Source organism: Sarcophilus harrisii, chromosome 4, assembly GCF_902635505.1.
Source record: "Sarcophilus harrisii chromosome 4, mSarHar1.11, whole genome shotgun sequence".
NCBI lineage: Eukaryota > Metazoa > Chordata > Mammalia > Dasyuromorphia > Dasyuridae > Sarcophilus > Sarcophilus harrisii.
This window is the reverse complement of record NC_045429.1, coordinates 195,779,121-195,804,427: the sequence shown is the minus strand read 5'-3', so window position 1 is coordinate 195,804,427 and position 25,307 is coordinate 195,779,121. Positions and strand designations below refer to the sequence as shown.

Sequence of the window (25,307 nt, the reverse complement as noted above, 5' to 3'; positions counted from 1 at the left end):
TCCATTTGTTTAATAATGAATAGAACCAGCTACATCCAGTGAAAGAACTCTGGGAAATGAGTGTGAACTACTACATAGTATTTCCAATCCCTCTGTTTTTGTCCGCCTGCATTTTTTATTTCCTTCACAAGTTAAATTGTACATTATTTCTAAGTCCGATTCTTCTTGTGCAGCAAAATAAGTGTATGGATATGTATAGATATATTGTATTTAACATATACTTTAAGATATTTAACATGTATTGGTCTACCTGCCATCTGGGGGAGGGATTAGGGGTAAGGAGGAGAAAAATTGGAACAAAAGGTTTTGCAATTGTCAATGCTTTAAAATTACCCATACAGATATCTTTTAAATAAAAAGCATAATAAAAAAGTATATATATTAAAACAAACAAACAAAACCCCCCCCTTTCATTTGATGCTTCCAGGCCTGCTAATTATCCTTTATCTCTTTTCCCCTTGTGGCTAAACTCCTTGAAAAGGCTGATGACAAGATGCTTTCACTTTCTCTCCTCTCACTATCTTCTTAACCCCTTAAAAATTTGAATTCCAATCTCATTATTCCACTGAAATGATCTCTAAAGTTACAAATGATTATCAAACCCAAAAGCCTTTTCTCTTTTTCTTTCTTTTCTTTTATTAATAGCCTTTTATTTACAGGTTATATGTACGTGTAACTTTACAGCATTGACAATTGCCAAACCACTTGTTCCAATTTTTCCCCTCTTTTCCCCATCCCCTCCCCCAGATGGCAAGATGACCAGTAGATGTTAAATATATTGAAATATAAATTAGATACACAATAAGTATACATGACCAAACCGTTATTTTGCTGTACAAAAAGAATCAGACTCTGAAATATTGTACAATTAGCCTGTGAAGGAAAAAAAAAATGCAGGTGGGCAAAAATATGGGGATTGGGAATTCAATGTAATGGTTCTTAGTCATCTCCCAGAGTTCTTTTGCTGGGCGTAGCTGGTTCAGTTCATTACTGCTCCATTGGAAATGATTTGGTTGATCTCATTGCTGAGGATGGCCAGGTCCATCAGAATTGGTCACTGTATAGTATTGTTGTTGAAGTATATAATGATCTCTTGGCCCTGCTTGTTTCACTCAGCATCAGTTCATGTAAGTCTCTCCAGGCCTTTCTGAAATCTTCCTGTTGGTCATTTCTTACAGAACAATAATATTCCATAATATTCATATACCACAATTTAGTCAGCCATTCTCCAACTGATAGGCATCCACTCATTTTTCAGTTTCTAGCCACTACAAATAGGGCTGCCACAAACATTCGTGCACATACAGGTCCCTTTCCCTTCTTTATGATCTCTTTGGGATATAAGCCCAGTAGTAACACTGTTGGATCAAAGGGGATGCACAGTTTGATAACTTTTTGAGCATAGTTCCAAATTGCTCTCCAGAATGGTTGGATGTATTCACAACTCCACCAACAATGTATCAGTGTCCCAGTTTTCCCACATCCCCTCCAACATTCCACATTATCTTTCCCTGTCATTCTAGCCAATCTGACAGGTGTGTAGTGGTGTCTTAGAGTTGTCTTAATTTGCATTTCTCTGATTAATAATGACTTGGAGCATCTTTTCATATGACTAGAAATAGTTTCAATTTCTTCATCTGAGAATTGTCTGCATATCCTTTGACCATTTATCAATTGGAGAATGACCCCAAAGCCTTTTCTCAATCCTCAATCCTGCACTGTTGATTATTCTCTTCTTGATAAATCTCTTCTGGGAGGATACCACTCTCCCCTGGTTCTCCTACCTATCTGACTGCTCCTTCTCAGTCTCCATCACTGGTTTTTCATCCAGTCACACACCCTTTATCTGAAGACATTTCTTTTCTCTCTCTACTATTTCATTTGGTGATCACATCTTCTTCCATGGATTTAATTAATTACCATCTCTATGCTGATGATCCACAAATCTACCTATCCTGCTCTAACCTCCAAAGGCCTGCCTGTCTGTCCACCTCTCTGTCCATCCATCTATCATGTTTGTGATCTCATCAGTGCCTATGGATTTAATTATCATTCGCAAAACTACCTATCCTACCCTAACCTCTCTGCTAATCTCCAGCTTTGCATCTCCAACTGCTTCTCAGACATCTTGAATTGTAGGCAATTGATATTTTATATCAAAATAGGGGACTCAATATGCCCTAAACAGAACTGATTATCTTCCTCTGCCTTTTTGTATTCCCTTTACATCTACTAGGCTTGTATTATTTCTTTTTGTATTCAGCACCTAAAAATCTTTTGTTTACTGAATGAAAGTAATGTATGGAATTTATTTACAAATCTACAGTTCTCTCCTGAACTCGTCTGAATTGCCAATGAAAGAAAATGCTTGCTGAACATCTGTCACTTACTACCCAAATTCAAAATGTCTAATATGTTAGCAAAAACAAATAAAAAACATACACTCTCTCCTTAAACCCACTATTCTATGCAATTTCACTATACCAAGGGGACAATAATCCATTCAATGCACTAGATTTATCACCTAGGTGTCAACACTGCCTTTACATCCCTCCATTATATATATATTCCAATATTGCATATTCTGTCACTACATTATCTCTCATATCCTTATCTTTCTCTCTACTAACAGTATCTTATATCTATTAGAGAACACAGTTTCATAAGAACAAGAATATACTTATCTAAACTTCACATCTACCATAGGACTTGGAGATAGGAAGACTGCAGTTTGAAAACTGGTCTCAGACATTAGCTACATACCCATGAGCAAGTCACTTGGGTTTCTGCCCCAGTTTTTTCATGTGTAAAATGCATATAAATAATAACATCTACTTCTCAGAGTTGTTGTAAAGATAAAAGGAGATATTTTAAAGGAATATGTGCATCTCAAAACAATGAGTAAATGCTAGCTATTATTATCCTCATTTTCTTTAAGCAATTAAAGATTTTTCATTTCTATATTTATACTAAGAGGTCTTTCTGACATAAGTAAAAATTATCTTCCAATTATTCCACTGTGATAAGAGGAATGAGATGAAAAGTCTATTCTCTGCTAGGAAGCATTTATTTTTAAATAACAATAAAGGAGTCCTTTATGACATTTTTTGCTTTATGGCCTAAAATGCCCAATACTTATTTGTCAGGTTTTTTTTTTTACTAGGTCGACTTTTCAGAAGTAAGTATAAATTAAATGATATAAACATTTTCAAAAAATTCACTATAAACTTATTGAGAAGGAAGATATGTCATTCCAAACCTAGGAATATAACCTAATAAAATGCAATACTGGGGCACCCCCTGCTGGTTAAAAAACTAAAAAGCCAAATTAAAAGCAAATGGAAAAGTCAATCAACCAACCCCAACATCCAAATGCAACTTAATAACAGAGCAGCAATTTGCCTGTAATCACTGAGAGGTACCTATAGACCAAACTCTCAAATTGTTAACCAACTTAAAAAATTTCTAATTCTGTGCTTATTAGAGCTTTTACAACTTTTCCCAAACCTCCAGATATAAACCATTCTCTTTGTGAGCAGCTTGAAATATTAGAAGTTATTCTCTACCCTCCAATGCCAAAATCTGCTTCCTTATAATCTTCCTGCGACAGAAATAACAAGTTTTATCATTCTGCTCCATGACACTTCAAATAGTGGAAGATCATATTGCCTTAAATAGAAACAGAATGAAAAATGTACTAGATATTCACTGCATTCAATGAAATTCATGGTATTATACTACAAATTACAGAAAAAGTATTTCATGAATTAGGAACATCTATTTTCTGAATCACATCTTAGGGCAGGGAATAACAAAAACTGAGTAACAAAACAATCAACTACTGTTGTCATACTTAAGAGATTCAAAATGTCTAAAATTTCTACCCCTTTATGTTTTAAACTTTTTGATTTTTTTTTTTAAAGGATTGAGAGGGTTTTCTCATCTTTCTAAAGGGCTTTTTTTTTTTTTTTTTAAATAATAACTTTTTATCAACAGAACCCATACCAGGGTATTTTTTACAACATTATCCCTTGCACTCACTTCTGTTTTGATTTTTCCCCTCTCTCCCTCCACCCCCTCCCCTAGAAGACAAGCAGTCCTATGTATGTTGAATATGTCGCAGTATATCCTAGATACAATATATGTGTGCAGAACCAAACAGTTCTCTTGTTGCACAGGGAGAATTGGATTCAGAAGGTAAAAATAACCTGGGAAGAAAAACAAAAATGCAAGCAGTTTACATTCATTTCCCAGTGTTCTTTCTTTGCGTGTAGCTTCTTCTGTCCATCATTGATCAACTGAAGCTGAGTTAGGTCTCTTTGTCAAAGAAATCCACTTCCATCAGAATACATCCTCATACAGTATTATTGGTGATGTATATAATGATCTCCTGGTTCTGCTCATTTCACTTATCATCAGTTCATGTAAGTCTCGCCAATCCTCTCTGTATTCGTCCTGCTGGTCATTTCTTACAGAACAATAATATTCCATAACATTCATATGCCACAATTTACCCAACCATTCTCCAATTGATGAGCATCCATTCATTTTCCAGTTTCCAGCCACTACAAAAAAGGGTTGCCACAAACATTTTGGCACATACAGGGCCCTTTCCCTTCTTTAGTATCTCTTTGGGGTATAAGCCCAGTAGTAGCACTGCTGGATCAAAGGGTATGCACAGTTTCATAACTTTTTGGGCATAATTCCAGATTGCTTTCCAGAATGGCTGGATTCGTTCACAACTCCACCAACAATGCATCAGTGTCCCAGTTTTCCCGCATCCCCTCCAATGTTCATCATTATTTTTTCCTGTCATCTTAGCCAATCTGATAGGTGTGTATAGTGGTATCTCAGAGTTGTCTTAATTTGCATTTCTCTGATCAAGTGATTTGGAACACTTTCATATGAGTGGTAATAGTTTCAATTTCATCATCTGAAAATTGTCTGTTCATATCCTTTGACTATTTATCAATTGGAAAATGGCTTGATTTCTTATAAATTAGAGTCAATTCTCTATATATTTTGAAAATGAGGCCTTTATCAGAACCTTTACCTGTGAAGATGTTTTCCCAGTTTGTCACTTTCCTTCTAATCTTGTTTGCATTAGTTTTGTTTGTACAAAGTAAGAGAAAGAAGGGGTAAAGAACGTGGACTGAGAGAAAAGTAGGAGACAGAAATTTTCTTTATATAGGACATGCAAACTTTGTCCAAAATGATTTTAAAAATGAAAAACCAAATTAATTAAAAATGATCTTTTAAGCACTCTTATATAAAGGGCAGATTTATATTTTTCACCATCCTTAGATGAAAATTAGCATTAATATGATTACTCATTACTTCAGTTTGAAAAATGTTTTCAGCCTTATATGAATAAAGAGGGAAAGGAAAAAGGAGAGAATAGGGAATCTCTTCTCTAGAAAGACTGCTCCATTCACAAAACTAATTCCCTTTTCCAAACTGAAGTTTATAATCTGCAGTCAGGGAGCACTTTAACTGTAATGATGGGAAAGAATTAACTGGCCTTACTTCTCAATTACTTACACTCACCTCTCTCCATTCCTTCAACACTTCTGCTATTCCTTTCTGGGGATCATGTTATATGGATACTTCAGTCCTAATGGTGACTACTTGACTGAATAATCCTCCCTGCCCCCATTAAAATGATAAACCTAAAATCTTTATAGATTACAAAAAAAAAAAAAAAAAAAAAAAAAAAAAAACCCAAAACCAAAACCAAAACCAAACAAAACAAAAAACTCTAAAACTTTTTTAGATTAAAGTTTAAGCTAAAGGTAAATATTTTCATTTACATTGCATTTGGGCAAGCTTCTCTCTTAAAGTGAAACCTTTCAAGTTGCTTGGTTGGTTGTTGTCCTTCATGCTGAAAGAGTATTAAAATGACATCACTATTTTGGGGTAAAAGGTAGAGTGTATCCAACTGTGGCTGATCAGACCAATAAGATCTTGGAAGTCTCTACCACAGGTTGGAAACAAATAGACCACACAAACATTTTCGAGTGGAGATATATCTAAATTTGTGCAGTTCAGGTTTCTTTTGAAATGCTTCAATTTTGCTTCAATTATAGTGGACAATGCCTTTTATAATGCGAGTATGCCCGGCTGAATGATCCTGCGCCAGTGTCTTCCATGTCTCTGATTCCAAAGTTCTTCAGAGACACTGATAGTATCCTTGTATCATTGCTTCTGACCTCCATGTAAGTTCTCCACAAAATAAGTCTTTTGGCCAAATGTTCATTTGATATTCAAACAACACATCCAGCTCATAGCTGTAACTTTACAGGACAGTCTGAATGCTTGGCAAGTTCAGCTCAAGAAAGGACCTGTTTCCTATACACCTTGTCAGGTGATCCTAAGACAATTTAAATGGAATCAATCCATTTTCCTGACATAGTGCTGGTATATGTCCAGGTTTCAGAGGCATATAACAATAAGGTCAGCACAATGGTTTTGTCGACCTTCAATTTTGAGGCAGCCTAATACCTCTTTTCTCTCACACTTTCCTTCAGAGCCTCCCAAATACTGAGCTAGTGGTGGCAATGTGTATGTCAACCACATCTTCTATGTATACATCCCTGGAAAGTATATTGCCAAGGTAAGTGAACTTCTGACAGCATTTGAAATTTCTTTATTTGCCATAACTGATGGCTCCAGCTATGAGTGGTATGGATGAGGTTAGATAATTAGAAAACTTCTATTATCTTGGTGTTGTCAAGCCAAAATGAGCATAAGCAACAAAGAATCGCTCTGTATTCTGTTGCATCCCAGTCTTAGTGTGCACAATGAATGCACAATCACTTACAAACAAAAAAAGTCACCCACTAACTCTCTCTCTACTTTAGTCTCGGCTTGTAGTTTTTCAAGTTGAATAATTCAAGTTGAATCAATATGGTAGGTGATCATAATGCCATTTGTTGTTAAAAAGCATCTGACAACACCCCTGAAAACATCATTCTGAAAAATATGGGAGCAAGTATAAAGCCCCATCTCACTCCACTGGTGACTAGGAAAGTGCAAGAGAATTGTCCATTATACCGAACCCATACAAATATGCCATCATAGAACTGACATAAAATATTAACAAATTTATCTGAGCAACCAAATTTTGCAGTATCAAAGGCCTTGGTCAGATCCACAAACATTTTGTACAGGCCTCCGATCTATTCCTGGCAGTTCAGCAAAAACCGTATTGATTGTTCCTCAGCCCTTTCTGAAGCCATACTTGCTCTCAGGTAGATGATCATCTTCCAGGTGAAGGATCAGCCTATAAAGGAGAACTCTGGCAAGAATCTTACTGGCAATGACTAAGAAAAAAATTCCCTTCCTCCCCCATGTTTGTTGCAAGACAACCTACTTCCCTTTCTAGAGGAAAAAGAGAAATGGGTGTCATGTGCCCAAACAGTTAATCATTTTTTGGATTAAGAGGGATTTGTTGAGCACTTATCTGAGGGGAAATTCCTAGCTGAGTTCCTAAATTCTGAGATGAAGGGTAGTCCTTTGCAAAATTCAGCTAAATAAAATTTAAATCACCTGCAGTTGGAAGGGGGAGAAAAATCTAAAGAAAAAAAAGGTCTGAAGGTCTATAAAACTTTTTTTTTTTTTGCTATAAGGAAATAATTAATTTTAAAGATGTTTACATATAAAATGATGATAATTATTGTCTTCTTCATGGCTAATCAGAAATAAAATAAAGATATCAGATGTGCTTATCTCTTTATAGCTTACTAAAAAGAAGACTTTTAGAGATGGTTTTAAGAAGGGGTTAAATGCTAATGATACATAGAAGAACTATATCTTTCAGTCAAAGCCACTTTCCTGTGATATATGAAAGACATGAGACCAACTATAATACATACGGGAGGAGACAAACCATCAGAAAGATAGGTATATTTGTAAACTTTTAAGTGATAAATAAATCAGTAATTATTGAATGCACATACTACATTTCTTAGAAGAAAATGATCAATTGAGATAAAATTCTAGTTTAGTAGTCAGTTAATGCAGAGATTGACTTAATGTGTTACAGAAGAGGCAGCACGGTATAGCAGAAAAACATATAAGACTTAGAATTCCATTGAGGTAGTGTACCACCAATTTCACAAAGTGGTTGCATGAAAAGTGCTCTATAAATGTGAAAATTATTATTAAAATAGGGTCTTTTGTATAGGGAAAAATCTACTTTTTATTACATTGAAAACAGTGAAATTGCCAAAAGAAGGGGGTATTTGTTGATATGTCATCTGGGTGTGGACTGGCAACCTATTATCTCTTCTGTCATTTGGATCAATTTCCAAATTTACCAGCCAACCATGATTTGGAGTGCCCTAATATACATATATGTTCTTATAATGATTTAAAATTTAGCATTTTTTTCCTTATAGCAAGGATAATTTTAGTGGATGTGAGTATTCCTTCCACTACTGCAAACTACAATAGTATTGTATTTTTAAAAATTTTTAATTTTAATTTTTTTGTTTTTAATAGTATTGTATTTTAATGTTACTTTCTCAAGTAGCAAAAAAATCAATCACTTTATAAGATGAAAATGTGTCTCTCTGAATTTAGCTTAATTTGTCCTTATTGAAACATAGTCTGTTACCAGATCCACACACCAAAATAATTTGAAATATTTTACTTACAGCTAAAATATATTTATATAAAATAAACATACATATATAGAGACACGTTAAGAACAGCTTTCTGTTATGTAAACCCTTCAGTCTTAACTTCCCCAATTCTTACTTCCCTCTACTCTTATTTTTTCACCTCATACTTTTAATTTTCTTTCGTCTTAAACTACTAATTAAGCAGGGGAAAAAAAGCACACAAAAAGTGGGACACATCCATCAAATACTACTCTCTATATCACTGATTAACAATTATAGACCTAGTTGTTAATGTTTCATCCAATGTCTATTTTCAAAGAACAAACCACCACTAGTATTTTTTTTTTCTATTTCTCCATCTTCAATCCCTGCTGCCTACTAAAAATTAGTTCAAATATCTATGATATTTGTAATCAGGGACATAAAAGCCATTCTAGGTCAAATATTCAAGTAGTTAAGTATTCTGTCTCTAACACAGTAAAGGCAATATATCGTCCTTGATGTCAACCTCAATGGTTAAGAACTTGGCAAAAACCCATTTTCTTTAATAACAAATTCATGGTTTGTAGATATATAATATATGTAAATCTTTTGCAAACTATAGCCATTACCACATCTTGAGTAAATTAATTCCAGAAAATTACTAGCTTCTGTGTAATATAACACACAAAAAAAGCACTTATTAAGTCTAACATTAGTTTCCTTTTATTTGTCCCAAACTGGGACAGCTGGGGGCAGTTAGGTGGTACAGTGGACAGATGCCAGGCCTGGAGTTAGGAAGACTCATGTTCCTAAATTCAAATCTGGCTTCTAACACTTGCAAGCTATGTGACCCTGTTTGGTTCTATTCCTCATCTGTAAAATGACAAACCACTCCAGTATCTTTGCCAAGAAAATCCCAAAAGAGATCAAGAAGAGTTGGACACAACTGTAAAAGACTGAACAACAACGTATCTCAAGCTATAAATACTGGCACAACAAAAAAAATAGAAACAGTATTTCTGTCTTTGTCATGGTCTCTCTCTGTCTCTATGAATCTATCGATGGTTACACAGCCTGGATCATTCTCTCTGCAACCTAAGACACTGTATTCACCTCCCTTTACCTAAATTGTTTCTCCTCTTCTTTATAGTTCTATTCCTATCAGTTTGGTTTTTTCTTTTCAGCCTCTGTTGCTAGATCAACATCTATAACTAACTCCCTAATTATCAGTAGTACCCAAGGCTAAGCCCTGGGTCCACTTCTCTTTTTTTTCTTAGAAAACCTGTTAAATTTCCCAGACTCAACCTCTGTGAGATTACTACCCTCAGGTCTCACCTACTGTCTGAAGCTCCAATCCACTGGCAACTGAATGATGACTCACAAGAATGTTACAATCAACATGTGGCAAAAACAAAACTTATCCTCATTTCTTCCTCTCTCTTCCTTCCCTTTTGTCCCCTCAGGACTGCCCCCCTTCACCCCCAACCCAGACCTCCTTCAATTTACCTTTTTGTTGTGAAGATAACTATCTTTCAAATCATCCAGATTCATGTCTAAATCATCCCTGACTCCGCTTTGTCCTTCATCCCACATAGCTAATCAGTTGTTAGTTCTTTTCAATTTTACCTCCATAACACTATTCACATCCATTTCCACTTAGACAGCTACTGCTCTAGTTCAGTTCCTCATAAGCTCTTTTTATTTAAACTATTATAGTAACCTTTTAACTTAATTCCTAGCTTCAGGTCTCTTCTCTAATTTATCCTCCAAACAATTGTCCAAAAATTCTTCCTAAATAAGTCTGAACATACCATTCCCCTTCTCAAGAATCTATTGCCTATAGGATAAAGTACAAATTCCTCAGTTTGGCATTTTAATATCTTCACAATCTAAATATGTTTAGAAGGATTGTACATGTTTAACCTATATTGGATTGCTTGCTGCCTTAGGAAGGGAGAATGGGAAAGGAAAGGGAGAAAAATTTGGAACACAAGATTTTGAAAAGGTGAATGTTGAAAACCATCTTTACATGTATTTGGAAAAATAAAATGCTATTAAAAATAAATTAAAATGACAGAATAGAAAAAAAATCTTCACAATCTGGTTTCAATTGCATTTCCTAGACTTATTGTACGTATCCTATCTTTTCCTCTTCAATTTCCTACTCTTATTGTCAATGAACAGCAGTTCTATGTCCAACTTCATATCTTTCTTGAAATACAATGACCAAATTGCACTCTAGACAGAAATGAACAATCTTATATATAAAAGTAAACTGAGATTTAGTTCCTAAAAATTCTTTAAATTGCCACTTATTATTTTATATAACAAAAAAGCAACATGAGGGCCAATTTCAGGAAACAGTTCACAGGCATTTTTCTGGGCTCTAACAGCTTATGGTCTGCTAAATTATGGTTTGTACTGTTATTTCCTACATATATTTTCAATCTAGTGTCTCTTTTTAAATTTTTTTTTTTTATTTTTAGAGTAAGACTCAAATTTTCTCCCTCCCACTTCCAACTCTTTTCCACAGAGAAAGCAAGAAAAGCAAACTCCTATTATAAACAAGTATAGTCAAGCAAACCAAATTTCTGCATTGGCTACATCCTAGAAAATGTTTCAATAATACTGAATACACCAGCTCTTTCTGAGGAGCGGGGCAGCACATTTCAAGATGAGTCCTGGAACTATAGTTAGTCTTTATGTTCATCAGAGTTCCCAAATCTTTCAAAGTTGTTTGTTACAGTATCATTGTTATTATATGAATTATTCCTCCTGGTTCTGGTCACTTTTTTTCTGATCAGTTCATACATGTCTTCCCAAGTTTCTCTGAAATCCCTCCCGTTTTTTACAGCACAAAAGTATTCTATCACATACATTTGTTTAGCCATTTTCCAATTTTATGGACACTCCTCAATGTTTTTTGCTGCCACAAAAAGAACTGCTTTAAACATTTTTTGCACAGGTAGCTTTTTTCCCCTTTGTTTGATCTCTTTGGGATATACACCTAGTAACAGATATCACTGGATCAAAAGTATGCACATTTTGTTAACTTTATGAGCAAAATGATTTCCAGAATGGCTGGAACAGCTCCACCAACAATGTATTAATTGTATGTTTTTCCACAGGCCCTGAGCATTTCTCCTTTCCTCTTTTTAAATCAACTTTATCAATCTAATGGGTGTGAAGTAGAATCTCAAAGTTTTTAATTTGCATTTCTCTTATTATCTAGAGCATTTTTTTTCATACTACAAATAGTGTGGCTCTTGTTCCTAATTATTCTCTAATTATTCAACCATTCTCTTATTCTACGCTAAAACTTATCTTGGTATACAGTGTGAAATGTTTTTCTATACTTGGTTTCTGCCAAACTGCTTTCCAGTTTCCCAACAGTTTTGCTAAACAATGAGTTTCTGCCCCCAAAGCTGGGATATCTGGGTTTCTCAAACATTAGGCTACTGTGCTTATTTGCTTCTGTATGTTGTGTAATTATTCTGTTCCAATGATCAAGCTCTATGTTAACCAGTATCAAATTATTTTGAAAATCACTGCTTTCTGGTATAGTTTGAAATCTTGCTTTTCTAGGCCACTCTTCCCACCTATTTTCATTAATTCCCTTCACATTCTTGACTTTTGCTTCTCTAGATGAACTGATAAAATTTCTAAGCTATACAGACTAATCCTTTGGTACTCTAATTCATACAAAATTGAATAAGCAAATCAATTTATATAATATAATTACATCAACTTCATCTACCCATGGGCAATAAATTCTCCAATTATTTGGATCTATTTTCATTTGTGTAAAGTGTTTATTAGCAGTACTCATATAGGTCCTATATATGTCGTAGCAGGCATGTGTACCTTCTAATGCCAAAACTCATTTATCATTTTTCTGGAGAAAAAAGTTATATTTTTCCTTACTAAAGTGAACTTCTTCTCCTAGACTCTTCTCTTCACAATCACCACTTGCCTACCCAGCTCTATCAATCATCCAATTTGCACCAAACATTTTTAGTCTCTTCTTACTAATGTTATTTTCCTTCCTCCAAACAGGCTCAAATCTCCTTTATTTTTTAAAAGTTCTTCTTTCAACCTTTATACCCTCCTGTTCAAAAATAGTATCTAACCATTCTTTGTTCAAATGGCAACTCTATAAAAAGGCTTGCCTATACTTATTGCCTTCACTTCATCACCACCCATTTATTCTCTGACTCCTTCCAATCTGGATGCTATTCTTTCTGAAGGTTAGCAATGACCTTCAGAATGCCCAAATGAATCATCTATGATTAAGTTTTATCATCCTTGATTTCTGTGCAGGTGTTCTTCTTGATCATTTTTCTTCCCTAATTTCTATGTTCTCTTTATGTTTATCTTATAATGTTCCTTATGCGTGTTAACTAATTTTGATTTTTAAACTGTAATTGAAATGAGTCTCAGAAAGAAGGCAGTTGCTTAATGAACTTTATAAGTTTAAACTTAATAAATAAACTTAAGTTTATAACTTTATAACTTTATAAGCCCTGAGAGAATGGAGATTTGTAAAACTTGGCCAAACTTCTAAATGCCAGGTATTCATTCCCTTTCCACCAGAATACAGTGAACTATAAAGCAGACTAGGAAAGTAAACATCACTATTCTATATGTTAAAAGGCTTAAGACATACACAACCCTGAATAGCAAGACCTGTTTCAGGAAGGTAACAGAGACTGCTTCCATCAAAGGAAAAGAACTACTATGGCATTTAGATCAAGAACAGAAGCAAGACCTTTATTTCTCCCATCTTCCTTTCTCTCTCCCTAGAATTTTCATTTTTTTGGCTCTTAAGTACATTGTTCTTTGCATTGCACCTTCATGTTTCTTTCATATATCAACTAATAGAGAAAATGATAATATCTTGTTAAAGAAACTCTCTGACTTACATAATTCTTGATGGACAGAATTATCGCTGACATGCTATCAGGTGTCAATGAACATATGGTTTTTCACTAAGAATAGTTTTTTAAAAACCAAATTATTATTATATTTGGGAGAAACAAGTAAATTTTATATTAGAAATAGAATCCAAAACATAATAGTAGCTAAATATTGATATCAATCCAAAACTGTGTTCTTTTCTAGGGCAGTTATATTTTTCAGTATCTTATGGTCAAGATAAATTTTATCTTAGATTTAATCAATATGAAAATATCAAACAGGAATCTTATTCCTAATGATTTTACTCTAATGGAATTTTACCTAGACCCACAGAAAAACTATTAGCACAAATTACCCCTATAAGTGTCATATAAACATGGATTTGGGGTTTGAGGATGAAATGGACATTGATTTAATTGGTCTAGGAAGCTTTCAGGAACTTTTACAAATGCATACTGAAAAACTCCTATGTAATTACAGTCTTATAAAGCCTGGAATGCTCAGATATAAAAGGATTTATCAGTATACATCAGAGGTAAAACCTGAAACTATGTCTTTGTAAGATCATCTTTCTTTCCAATATACCACAATGACACATAAATATAAGCACAAATAAAATTTTATTTCCAATCAAAATTACATCTTAAGATTTTATTTACCTGCTTATTTAACCACATATTCTAAAAGAAATGGGATCTATTTCATTTTAAATAATGCTAAGATGTTTAATAATATTTAATTTTTAAATACATGATAGATTAGTAACAATCTTTTTCTCTCCTGTTTTTTTATAAAAATAAAAGATATATCATAAAATTTAAAGAAATTCACTCACCATTTCAGTGGTGTGCCTTCATATTCAAACCATATCTCACTAATATCTTCTTGTCTCATAACCTTCTGAAAATGCTTTTTCACTTTGTCAGTAACCAACGGCAAATAACTTACTCTTGGTAAAAGCAACTGAAATGAAAATTTTTAGAACTGTATTTATTTACTTATTTTTTTTTAAAAAGGCACTAAATAGGTCTTTGAATTATTAAAAGAAAAATCATTCCACTTTACTTTTTAATCTAATTTCAAATAAATCTACAATTGTTATTTGCAGATAATAAAAAACTATTGTATTAAATAAACATTTTAAGATTTCTGAGTTATAAATAATTAATTAAATTTGCACTTTAGACACTACAGAAATTATCTATAGAAAATATTTGTGCAACAGTGAAGATAGAATCAGGCAATGCTCTGTTAACAAATCCACAAAATTTATCAAATGTCCACTCTATGTCATATACAGATGTCATTGGAAAAATAGGGAGATAAGATATATGTCCCTGAATTTAAGTATGGTTGAGCATGTAAAATAAATACCAAAAATATCCAAAAGACTAAGGAATTGTGAAGCAGGCAAAAAATAGTAGGGACTTAAAATCCAGACCTAGAAATTGAAAACTAATAATAAACTTTGAATAAGCAATAGTTAATGGATTCATTTGAGAAATGACATCATAAAAACAATATTTTTAAAAATTATATTAGCAATTGTATGCAGAGCAATTTAAAAGGTAAAGATACAAGAGGCAGAAAGACTACTAAAACAGTCTAGCCAACAAAAGTAAATGACATAATCAATTCAATCCCCTTAGTGAAAACTGAGAAAGTACTAGTAGAGTTTGGCGATAACTAGGATCAAGGAAGCAAAGACAAAATTAAAGTCACAGATGAAGATCTTGTTATTCTCTTAGGCTACCCAGCAACCCATTTATAATTTGTCACAGGCAACTACTAGTGACTAATGATTCTATTCTTATTAAGAAACTCTACAAGTCTAGCCTGTAATAGGGCTCACTGGGCTATATTAGGGAAAAATCCTTAATATAAGCATTTGGGATTGCTGCATAGGATAAAAACTTTAGCGGCAAGAATGTGAAAGAAGAGAGGATTGAGATGTCTTCCTTCCCTTTTCTCAATTTTTAGAAATACACACACACACACACAAGCATTTTTTACTATGCAACGGGTCCTTTTGTTGCATGACTTCATATTGAGTTCACCGAATTTTGGTACACTGTTAATTATCATGAAACCATGCATCTCATTAGATAATAAACAAGCAAATAAATAATCAATTTTTCTAAGTTTTAATTAAAATTCATAGGTTTTGTTTTTAATATTATTATTTTCAAGCATTTATTTTTTCTATCACACTTTCCTACTCCTTAACCCCTCCCCAAAGAAAACTAATAAAACTGTATGTATAGTCAAGCAATACAAATTCCCACACTGGCCATGTCCAGAAATGTGCTTCATTACGAATGTATAGTCCATATTATGGCTGTGGATAACATTCTTCACCATCGTTCCTCTGTAATAATGTTTGATCATTGTTGATCAAAACTCCTGAGTCTTTCAAATTATCATTTCCTTTCTCTTCAGCATTTCTGCCAGGAAGGGGTAAAAGAGACTAAAATCTTTGGAAACATTATTTCTAGGATCACTGCCCAATGGAAAACTAATATTGGGGAGAGACTATTTATAAGATTGTAAAGTACTTAATATAAATCATCTCCTTAAAATTCTAGAATACATCTTCTTGTTCTCATCCCTGAAACTACAATCTCCAAGGTCCCAAGTAACTAAATTGCTAAATCCAATGCCCCTTTCTCAGTTCTCATCCTCCTCCACAAATCCTCAGCATTTAACATGGTAGAACACTACCACCTGCTTGACATTCTTTCCTCTGCTTCTGTAAAACTGTTTATTATTCTCCAGACTCAAACTTTCCCACTGATTTACCTTTTTAAGCAAAGATTTAAGGGTAACTTGGGATTCTAAAATACAGAAATGTATAGGGAGGGTATTCCTAGTATGGAAACTTGTACAAAATTATAAAGAGTAGAGATGGGATATTGAGACAAAAGACCAATTAGACTAGAATACAGACATATGATGAAGAATAAACATAATTCTAAAAAGGCTGGCTGGAGTCCAATTCCCAGATGGCAATAATGACTTAGTAGAGCTTCAGTTCACTGCTGCTTAGACCAAAGCCCAGAACAAGAACTTAGAAGAATTCAGACCAAAGAACAACAACAATCATATTTTGCTCTGGACCAGAATACTCTGGAAGCATTGAAACCTTGTAGATTGCAAGCTGAGCTGGAAATAACGTGATACTCAACACCCCAAGAAAGCTACCAGTTAAGCCTAGACGTTTCCTACAAAAATACACATGACCTGGCCTTAACCTAGTCAGGAAAGAAACTGGACTAAAGAACAATTTTTAAAGGAATCCCCTATAGAAAGGTATTATGGTGAAAGAAATACTTAAGACATAATCCCAGAAGACAATGACTACAAAATAAGGAAAGCTTCAAAGGAAAAAAAAAAAAAAGCTTGGGGACAGAATCAACTAGAATTCTTGGATGAGATAAAGCAAGATGTTTTGTTTTTTGTAGAGGGAGCTAAAAATGTTTTTATAATTTAAATAAAAGTGCATGAGGGAAAAAAAAAAAAAAAGTGAAGAATGGAAAAAAAAAAATTGCCATTGGATTTTTGGAAAACCATGACCAAAAAGCCTACAAGTTACATTTCAATAGATCTTAAAAGAAAACTTCCCAGACTTCTTAGAACCAAATGGATACAGAAAGGATCTAGCAGTCACTGCCTGAAATCCCCCAAATAAAAACTTCTAGGAGCAAAATCCAGTGCTTGCAGATCAAAGAAAAAATAGTGTGAGCAGTTCAAAAGAAAGAATTCAATTACATAGGAGCCATAATTGGGATCAGACACGATTTAACACCCACCACTATGAAGGAGCAGAGTTTGGAAGATGATAGTCCAGATGGCAAAAGATAATATGCTTATGTCAATAATAACTTAGAAAAATAAATAACTCATAAGAAGTATGGGAACTCATTAAGTTACCTAAATAAAAATAGCAAAATTAATTTCAATTTCTGCTACTGATTTCTTTAAGAAAGATATGGGCTTAGATCTCATATTACCATAAGAGTAGTGAAGTATTCTTCACCTCACAAAATAGTTCTAGTTGAAAATTAAGTAACTACTATTAAAGAGATTTTTGTTCTATAATGTTAACCCAAAACTTTATTTAAACATGTTTTTCATTTAATATGTCTAGGAGCACTGGGAGTCAAAGAGAGGGAGGGAGGGATTATGCCAGTTTGGACATTTTCTTTACTAGGCTAGAAAAGCCTAATTTAGAATCTTAACAAAAAGTATTTCTGGCAAAATTATGACTAAAATTCAGAATAAATGTATATGTATGGGTATGTTACATATTACATATATTTTTGTATGTGTATGTGCCAATACCACTAACAAACTTACATAATAAGGTTCTGCTTCTCTTTCAGTTATCTCATCCTGATAGAGTGTAAAACAGGTTGGTATTCGTCCAAACCACACATCTCGAAGCACATCTTTGTCATCTGTCATTCTTCCAGTGGATAAGGCAGCACATATAGACTAAAGGTTTTCTTTGACCAAAGATACACTGAAAATAAAGCAAGGATAGTAAATGAGACAAATCTTTTATAAAGATATATAAAAACACCAAATAGTAAAGAAGAATGTTCACAGGAAGAATAGTAATGCATAGAAGTTATTCTCTCCTAAGGACATCAACATACTTTAATGAAAACACAGTCCAGCAAATTTTCATTGACGAGTAATCTGTTATTATTTGTTTAGCGATAAAAAGAGTAAATACATCCAGCGGTGTAGTACAAAATTCACTTAACTTCTCTGGTTCTTAGTTTCTTCATTTATAAAACCGATGATATTGGAGTAAATGGCCTCGAAGGTCCTTTCTAGCTCTAAATCTAAGAACTACAACATAATCTATAATCCATAGCATATATGCATGAATCAAATAGTAAACCACAGCAAAAATAAAATAAGATTTCATTTTCTTAGCCTTCCTTCCTGTGTATAATCGGCTACTGGTTGACAAGTTTAAGGCAACTACTTTCAAGGAGACAACAACACTAACTGAATTGATGTATATATACATACACACACAATTTCTGACATCTTTAATTTTTAAAAGTCATAATCACACTTATTTGTAACATTTTCTGCATTTACGTTTTTTCTCTTTTCTTCGGAAAAGGAACCACATTTTATATTGCTAGATATGTTGCAGTGCCTGAACAAATGTAATTACTCAGGAAAAAAAGTGCTAATTGATTTAGCTGATCAAATAGAAAAGGAAACATAATTGGGGGAAAGTATCAAATGCTAGATTTAAAAAGACGCATTCTAAGAACAGTGGCAGAAAGGGAAATTGATAGAATAAACTATGAATCTCATCGATGATATAATCACAGGCATCACAAACTTCTCAATTATTTCACATATCAAGTGAGAATAATTGCTTTGTGACAAGAACACATTAAAAAAAATAACAGTAATCATATGAATTACTAGAAATAACCAAAGCTATACTTTTCCATTTTCTGACACTTGGTTTTAGGGACTTTTGGGAAACACTAGTGGCCAAAAATCTAACTCAAAAATATATATATTTTAAAAGTAACATTAACTTTTTTCTTATTCAGTGTTAGGTTTTAATCCCTCTAAAAAACTGAGGTAAAGTGTCCTGGAAAGGGAATAAAACTACATGAGTTCTGACACCTACTACATCCCAGCTTCTTAAATTGTGGTTCACTATGCCTTCTGGGATCTTATAACTGTATACCTATTTTATATACCGATATACTTGGAGTCACAAAAATTTCTCAAGCAAGAAGAGGTCATGAGTAGAAAAAGTTTAAGAAGGTTTGTATTACACTAACTACTAACTTGGATAAAATGTTTAAGCTTTTTGAGGGAAGACTTTTTTCCTTCTAACAAAGAAAGAATTCAAAGGTTATTATAGAAAAAAAACATCAATATAACTAAGACTTGCTGAATGCAATGTAATATTTAAATATTAAACTTAACTCATATCCTGTAAATCTTGATGGCTTCTGCTGTGATATATGGTTTCTTGACTTTATAGTTATGCAAACCAATATGTTTAATGGAAAATGCTCTGTACCTAGGTTTAGGGAGACCTAGATTCTAGATAATTTCATACACAATTCATGATAAAAGTAAAAATGTGATTTATCCTCATTTTAGAATAGGACTATTTATAATCAATGTTTTTTTCTCCTAAAAACATTGCATGGTACACTAGTTAAAATGGAAATAGGAAAAATGTTAATAGCAATTGAGAAATTTCAAAATAATTTTATATGATCTAAGAAACAGAAAAAAATGAGAGAATTGGGTTATCTTACAGTTTATAAGTTACCTATACAAGGGCTATGATGCAAAACAAGTAAATCTCAAAAAAACTTAACTTACAGCACTAAAATCAAATTAACTATTGATTTATGCCTACTAAGTATTAAGAGAAGTTATTGGTAGTGAAAATATAAGCAAAGACAGTTTATATCAAGATAAAAGGGCCTAGACTTGTTGAAACATTCATTCCTCCTCAAAAGAGTGGTTTGAACCATAATTCACTAGCACGTTCTAGGCTCCTGAACAGGTTCAGAAAATTGGCAGAGGCACCAGAAAGTAGGGGACAGCATTTGCTCATACAATGAACATAATGAATCCGTGGCAGTACTGGGACTAGGTAACCAATGGTATCTGTAAGATTTCCACTGAAACCTTTTAAACTTATGCCCTCTTATAACTGCTAAATCCAGTGGTCTTTTTTCAGGGGAAAAGAAAGAAACAAATATGTTCCAGGCTCTTTACAAATGTTATTTCATTTGATTCTCACAACATGGTAGGTACTATTATTATCCTCATTTTATAGTGAAGAAAACTGAAGGAGACAGAAGTTAGATGATTTATCAGTTAGTTAAATGCTTGAGGCTGTATTTGAATTCAGGTCTTCCAGACTAGAGCTGATGCTCTGGGTCACTGCCTATCTCACAGCTTCATTCTTTTTGACCTCTCTGCAACTGGCAGTGTTGATCACCCATTCCTTTTGGTCCCTATGGCTTTTTTATTTTTTAATTTCTCCTATCTAGACTGACTCTTCTTAGCCTTCTCATTGTTAGATCACATTTATACTTTGCTTAACTATGGGTAAACCAGATCATAGGATTGTTCTGAGCCAGAGAATCATATCAACTTTATTTATATTCTCTCAATGATTACATAGGCTTCCATATTTTCAATTATTGTTTCTCTGATAACTCCCAAATTACATATCCAGTCCTATCTTTTTCCTGAGTTCATATATTCCAGAAGCCAGCTCACACATGGATATGTCTCTGTCTCTTATGATCCCTTCCTTTGAATAGTGTGTTCCTGCCTGAAACCACCCTGTAAGGAAGTAATAAAACTACCTATGCTCCCTTCTCCCTTCTCAGTTTTTGATTCTTTCACTCTTTATCCCCAACATAGGTACTTCTGCCTCCAATTTCCATTTATGTGTTGTCTTCCTTATTGCAATGTAAGTTTTCTACAAGTTTTTTTTTTTTTTTTGGGGGGGGGGGGGGTGGGAGGAAGAATTGTATTCCCAACATTTAAGACAGTGCCTAGCATATAGACAATGCCTGGTAAATGATTTATCTGAGTTCTATTTCATTGGAGGAAAAAAAGGAGACCATCTGTTGAAAGCTCTCTTTTTTCCTCTTCCCTTTATTTCCCTTCATTCAAATGCCCCCTGGCACTATCTCCTTCATCTGTCTCGCATGAAAAAGTGGTCCTCCTCGCTGCCAACACTAACCCCACTACGTGAACAAGTGATCCTATTCTGTATCTATAAATACATGCCCATGGCTCCCCATATCCTCCAAAAACCCTCACTTAATCTGTCAATCCATCCAGCTAGCTAATCTACAACATGTCTCCCCTTCCATTCTCCTTTCTCTTCCTAACTCTTTACAGTCTGGCTTCTCTCCATCATTCAACTGAAATTTTTCTCTCCAGTTACTAATAATCTCTCAATTGTCAACTCTAATGATCTTTTTACAATCCTCATCTTTCTTGACTTCTCTGCAGATTTTCATACTGTCAATAACCTTCTTCTCCTTGATATCATCTTCAAAGTTTTCATGACATTATTGGCTGTTTCTCTTTCTATCTGTCTGACCACTGACTGTATCCTTTCCTAAATCTTCATCCAGGTCAGTTTCACTAATCATAGGTGTCCTTGATTTTTTCCTAAACTTTCTTTTTCCTTCAATAGTGTTTCATTTGCTGAGCTCATTAGCTCCCATGGATGCAATTTTCATTTCTATGTACATGACTCTCAGATTTTCTTGTCCAACTTAACTTCTCTCCCAACCCTCTAATTTCACATATCAAAGTGTGCTTTTGATCATCTTAAATACATCCAAATTTTAATGCATGATCAATTCCTCTAAGCCCTCTTTCTTATTCCTAACTCCCTATAACTGTCAAAAATATTACTATCCTCCTACTCATCTAAGGTGATCATTGACTCAATTTTATCCCCCCATATTCAATAAAACAAGTCCTGTCAATTTTATCTTCACAACATCTCTTACATATGTCTCCTTCTTTTGACTCACACTCCTAGGTCCAGGCCCTTGAACACCTGAACTACTGCAATAGTTCACCGGTTCATCTCTCTAAAGAAATCTTTCCACTCTAGTCCATCCTCCACTTAGCTGTCAAACTGATCTTCCTAAAGAACTAAAGCTGAGTGTGGGCACGCTACCCCCATTGTTTCCTTTTCATCTATAAAACAGAATATAAAAATGATTTCTTTGGTTTTTAAAATCCTTCAAAATTTGGTCCCTTCTTACCATTTCTGTCTTCTTGCACCAAAATGCCCTCCAAAGATTCTTCCATCTGATGACAACAGTCTCCTCAATCTTTCTCCAATACCATATTCTATCTCCCAACTCCAAGTGGTTTCAATGGTTACCCCCTTTCCCCCCCATTCTCCATCCCATACCTGGAAAGCTCTCTTTCTGAGCTACCAACCAGCTTTTAAGACCCAACTAAAAGAAGAATGAACCTAGGCAAGTCATTCAACCTATCTGCTCAATTTCCTTATCTGGAAAATCCCATCTGCTACAAGATGACTTCTTAGTCCTTAATCTTAATACCTGTCCTCTGAGATGATTCCCAATTTATCATCTATATATGAGATTTCCATGTCTCCATTATTAGACTGTCATCTTTGTCTTTTGCCTTTTTTTGTAACCTCAGCATTTAGCACATAACACATAGCAGGTTCTTGCCAAATGCTAGCTGGTTTGATTTAATGGACGTTTTCCTCCTATAGAAATTATCAAAAACAAAAACAAAAAACCCAACAACAACAACAAAAAAACCCTATATTTAGTTATTTATTATTGCTGTACCTGGATACAATGTAGCACTTGTGGTTTTCCCTTTCAGCTTTAAATCAATTATCCTCAACAGAGCAAAAGTGGAATAACCTTTAGTAGGTTCCCCTTCAGAAGGCTTGGTGGATAGGAAAACTTTTCTCTAGTATTGGCTGGACTAGAATGGCCTGGCTTCTAAGATTATATAAACCTGAAGGTCCCTGTCACTTCTGGGAGTATTTGGTGTGAAAATGTGCTCTTATTTGGTCCTTCAGAGGTATCCTCGGGGACCGGGGAAAAAAACAACAAACACTTAAAGTTTTCCCAGTGGCTCTGCACACAGGGATGAATGATCCAGGATTTTATAACCATTAATGAAACCGAGAAAAAAATCCAGGGAGTGTAATGCCAAAAGAAACTGAGCAGGACAGAGATTAGAACCAATTCAAAAGTTTATTAAATGGAGAGAAATACTGGGACCAATGGATCCCAGGGCTAGACCAGACTATCATCTCAAAGAGTCTAGCCCCGTATGGGGACAACAAGCCTTTCATGGAATAACAATGGAGGGACCTAGGTGGGGATAGAGGGAGGTTACTGATGGTCTAATGACATTAAGGAATGTCTATAACACCTTTATCTCAACCATTAAGGGTCGGTCATAACCTGAAGGCAGAATTAGGAAATGGGACAATTGGAGGAACTGGTCACCCCATTAAAAAGGAACTTTGGCATTACAGGAGCCCCCGGCCATCCCGACCAGGTGTGAAGAGACCAGAGGCCAGAAGGTCAGAGACTGAAGGAGCAGCTTTAGATCCAGGCAGGCCCCCAGAGTGTCTAGGACTCGGGAACAAGGACCACCAGGAGCTTCCCGCACCACAGTAGTCAGTTATAAAAATACAAAAGCAGCAGGGACGGGGAACACACCTGGCTGCCACACCCTCTGGGAAGTTTGTCCTACAACGAACCTCCGGGACGGCCCCACCTCCAGGCACCCTTCAGGGCTGCAGAGACGGGCTTCGCCCCTCCACCCCGCCCCCATCCCGCTCCCCGCGGGCGCCCGGGCCAAGTGTCCTCGCGGCCGCTCACATGCCCAACCCCCCCTCGGGACACTCCCCCCTCGCTAAGACTTCCGCGCGCCCCCACAGGGGGGGGGCCCCGCCCCCCCCCCCCCCCCCCCCCCCCCCCCCCCCCCCGCTGAGAATGTTTCGGGTCCGGCAGAAAGAGGAAAACCCAAGGCAGAGATGGGGGAGTATGAGGAGGAGCAGAGACCGGGGACAGTTACCTGAGACCTGGCCCGGGGAGGGCTCGCGCAGTCGCGAAAGACACAAAAGTAGGGTGAGCGCTAGTCACTCAAGTCCCCCTGCCTGAGGGCCACTTCCGTACTTGGGCTCTCCCGGAAACTCCGAGGCTCACACCGGCAAAGCGACAGTCCGGACTAGTCAGGCCCCCACTGCGGCTCCAGTGCGTGGCGGCGCCGGGAGATGACGTCACGGACCACGTGGCCCGGTGGGCGTTTCTCTTGCGGAGGGGGCGGGGCTCGGAATACGGGGCAAACGGTCCTAGAGGATGTAGGTGCCTTTACCTTGACCTCATCGGCCGTCCTCCGCGAGCCACGCCCAGGGCCTCCTCCCCCTCTACGACCAGTGATGGAGATGCTCACCAGTCCACCTGACAGTCGCATGTTCCTACCCTCTCCCCTGTCTTGGTGCCCCTTACGAGGGGTGGGGGAGTGGGAAGGGGGGGCGAAAGTTAAGAAATTCCCACGTGGCCTGAAGGAAAAAAATTGACGTAATGAACGAGTTCGCTTCCGAAAGAGAGTTAGAGCTGGCTAAGGAGAGTAGGCAGGTGTGTGATGTCTGTATGTATATATATGTATATATATATATGTATATACAATGTATATATATATGGATAGTAATATATATGTATATACAATGTATATACATATGGATAGTATCCAAAGTGGGATCGTCAAGGGGGACATAGGGAAAAAACGACCTAATAGAAACATGTATGTATGCGTACTTAGACTGATGTGCACGTCAGTGTGCATATACACATGTGGGGCGGGGGGCACACAGCACGTTATCCAGCGGCTCTGATTTTGATGCTCACTATGGCCCTATGAGGCATCAAGTTCCCCCAGCATTACTAAAGAGCTGCAGAATGGGAAACTCCAGGTGCTGACTTTCACCAATGAAGAGCGCGTCACAGCTCTGGGATGTTAAGTGACTTGCCCTTGTACTTACAGCCCGAGAACACAATTTGATCCCAAGTCAATGCAAAATCATTTTTTTTTCCAGATTATCTTTTAAGTTCATTGGATCCCCATATCAAACAACAAATACAAGTACTGATTCTGATTCTTATGGGCTTGGAGTTGGGAAGATAGGTATTCATATTGCTGTATGAAAATCTTTTAACCTGTCTCAGCCTCAATTTT

General features: G+C 35.6%; 1 protein-coding gene across 2 annotated transcripts in view; it reads right to left on the bottom strand.

Annotated features, from left to right (window-relative positions):
• Window positions 1–24,331, bottom strand: part of ATG5 (autophagy related 5) — a 124,583-nt gene extending 100,252 nt beyond the window's left edge. For both annotated transcript variants that reach the window (XM_003769327.4, XM_031964467.1), the window contains exons 1-3: window positions 24,147–24,331; window positions 17,880–18,045; window positions 14,359–14,486 (exon numbers count right to left, since the gene is read on the bottom strand). In XM_003769327.4, the coding sequence (XP_003769375.1) occupies window positions 14,359–14,486; window positions 17,880–17,987 (236 nt within the window). In that variant the 5' untranslated portion in view covers window positions 17,988–18,045; window positions 24,147–24,331. The remainder of the gene's footprint in view (window positions 1–14,358; window positions 14,487–17,879; window positions 18,046–24,146) is intronic.
• Between the last annotated feature and the right edge of the window lie 976 nt (window positions 24,332–25,307).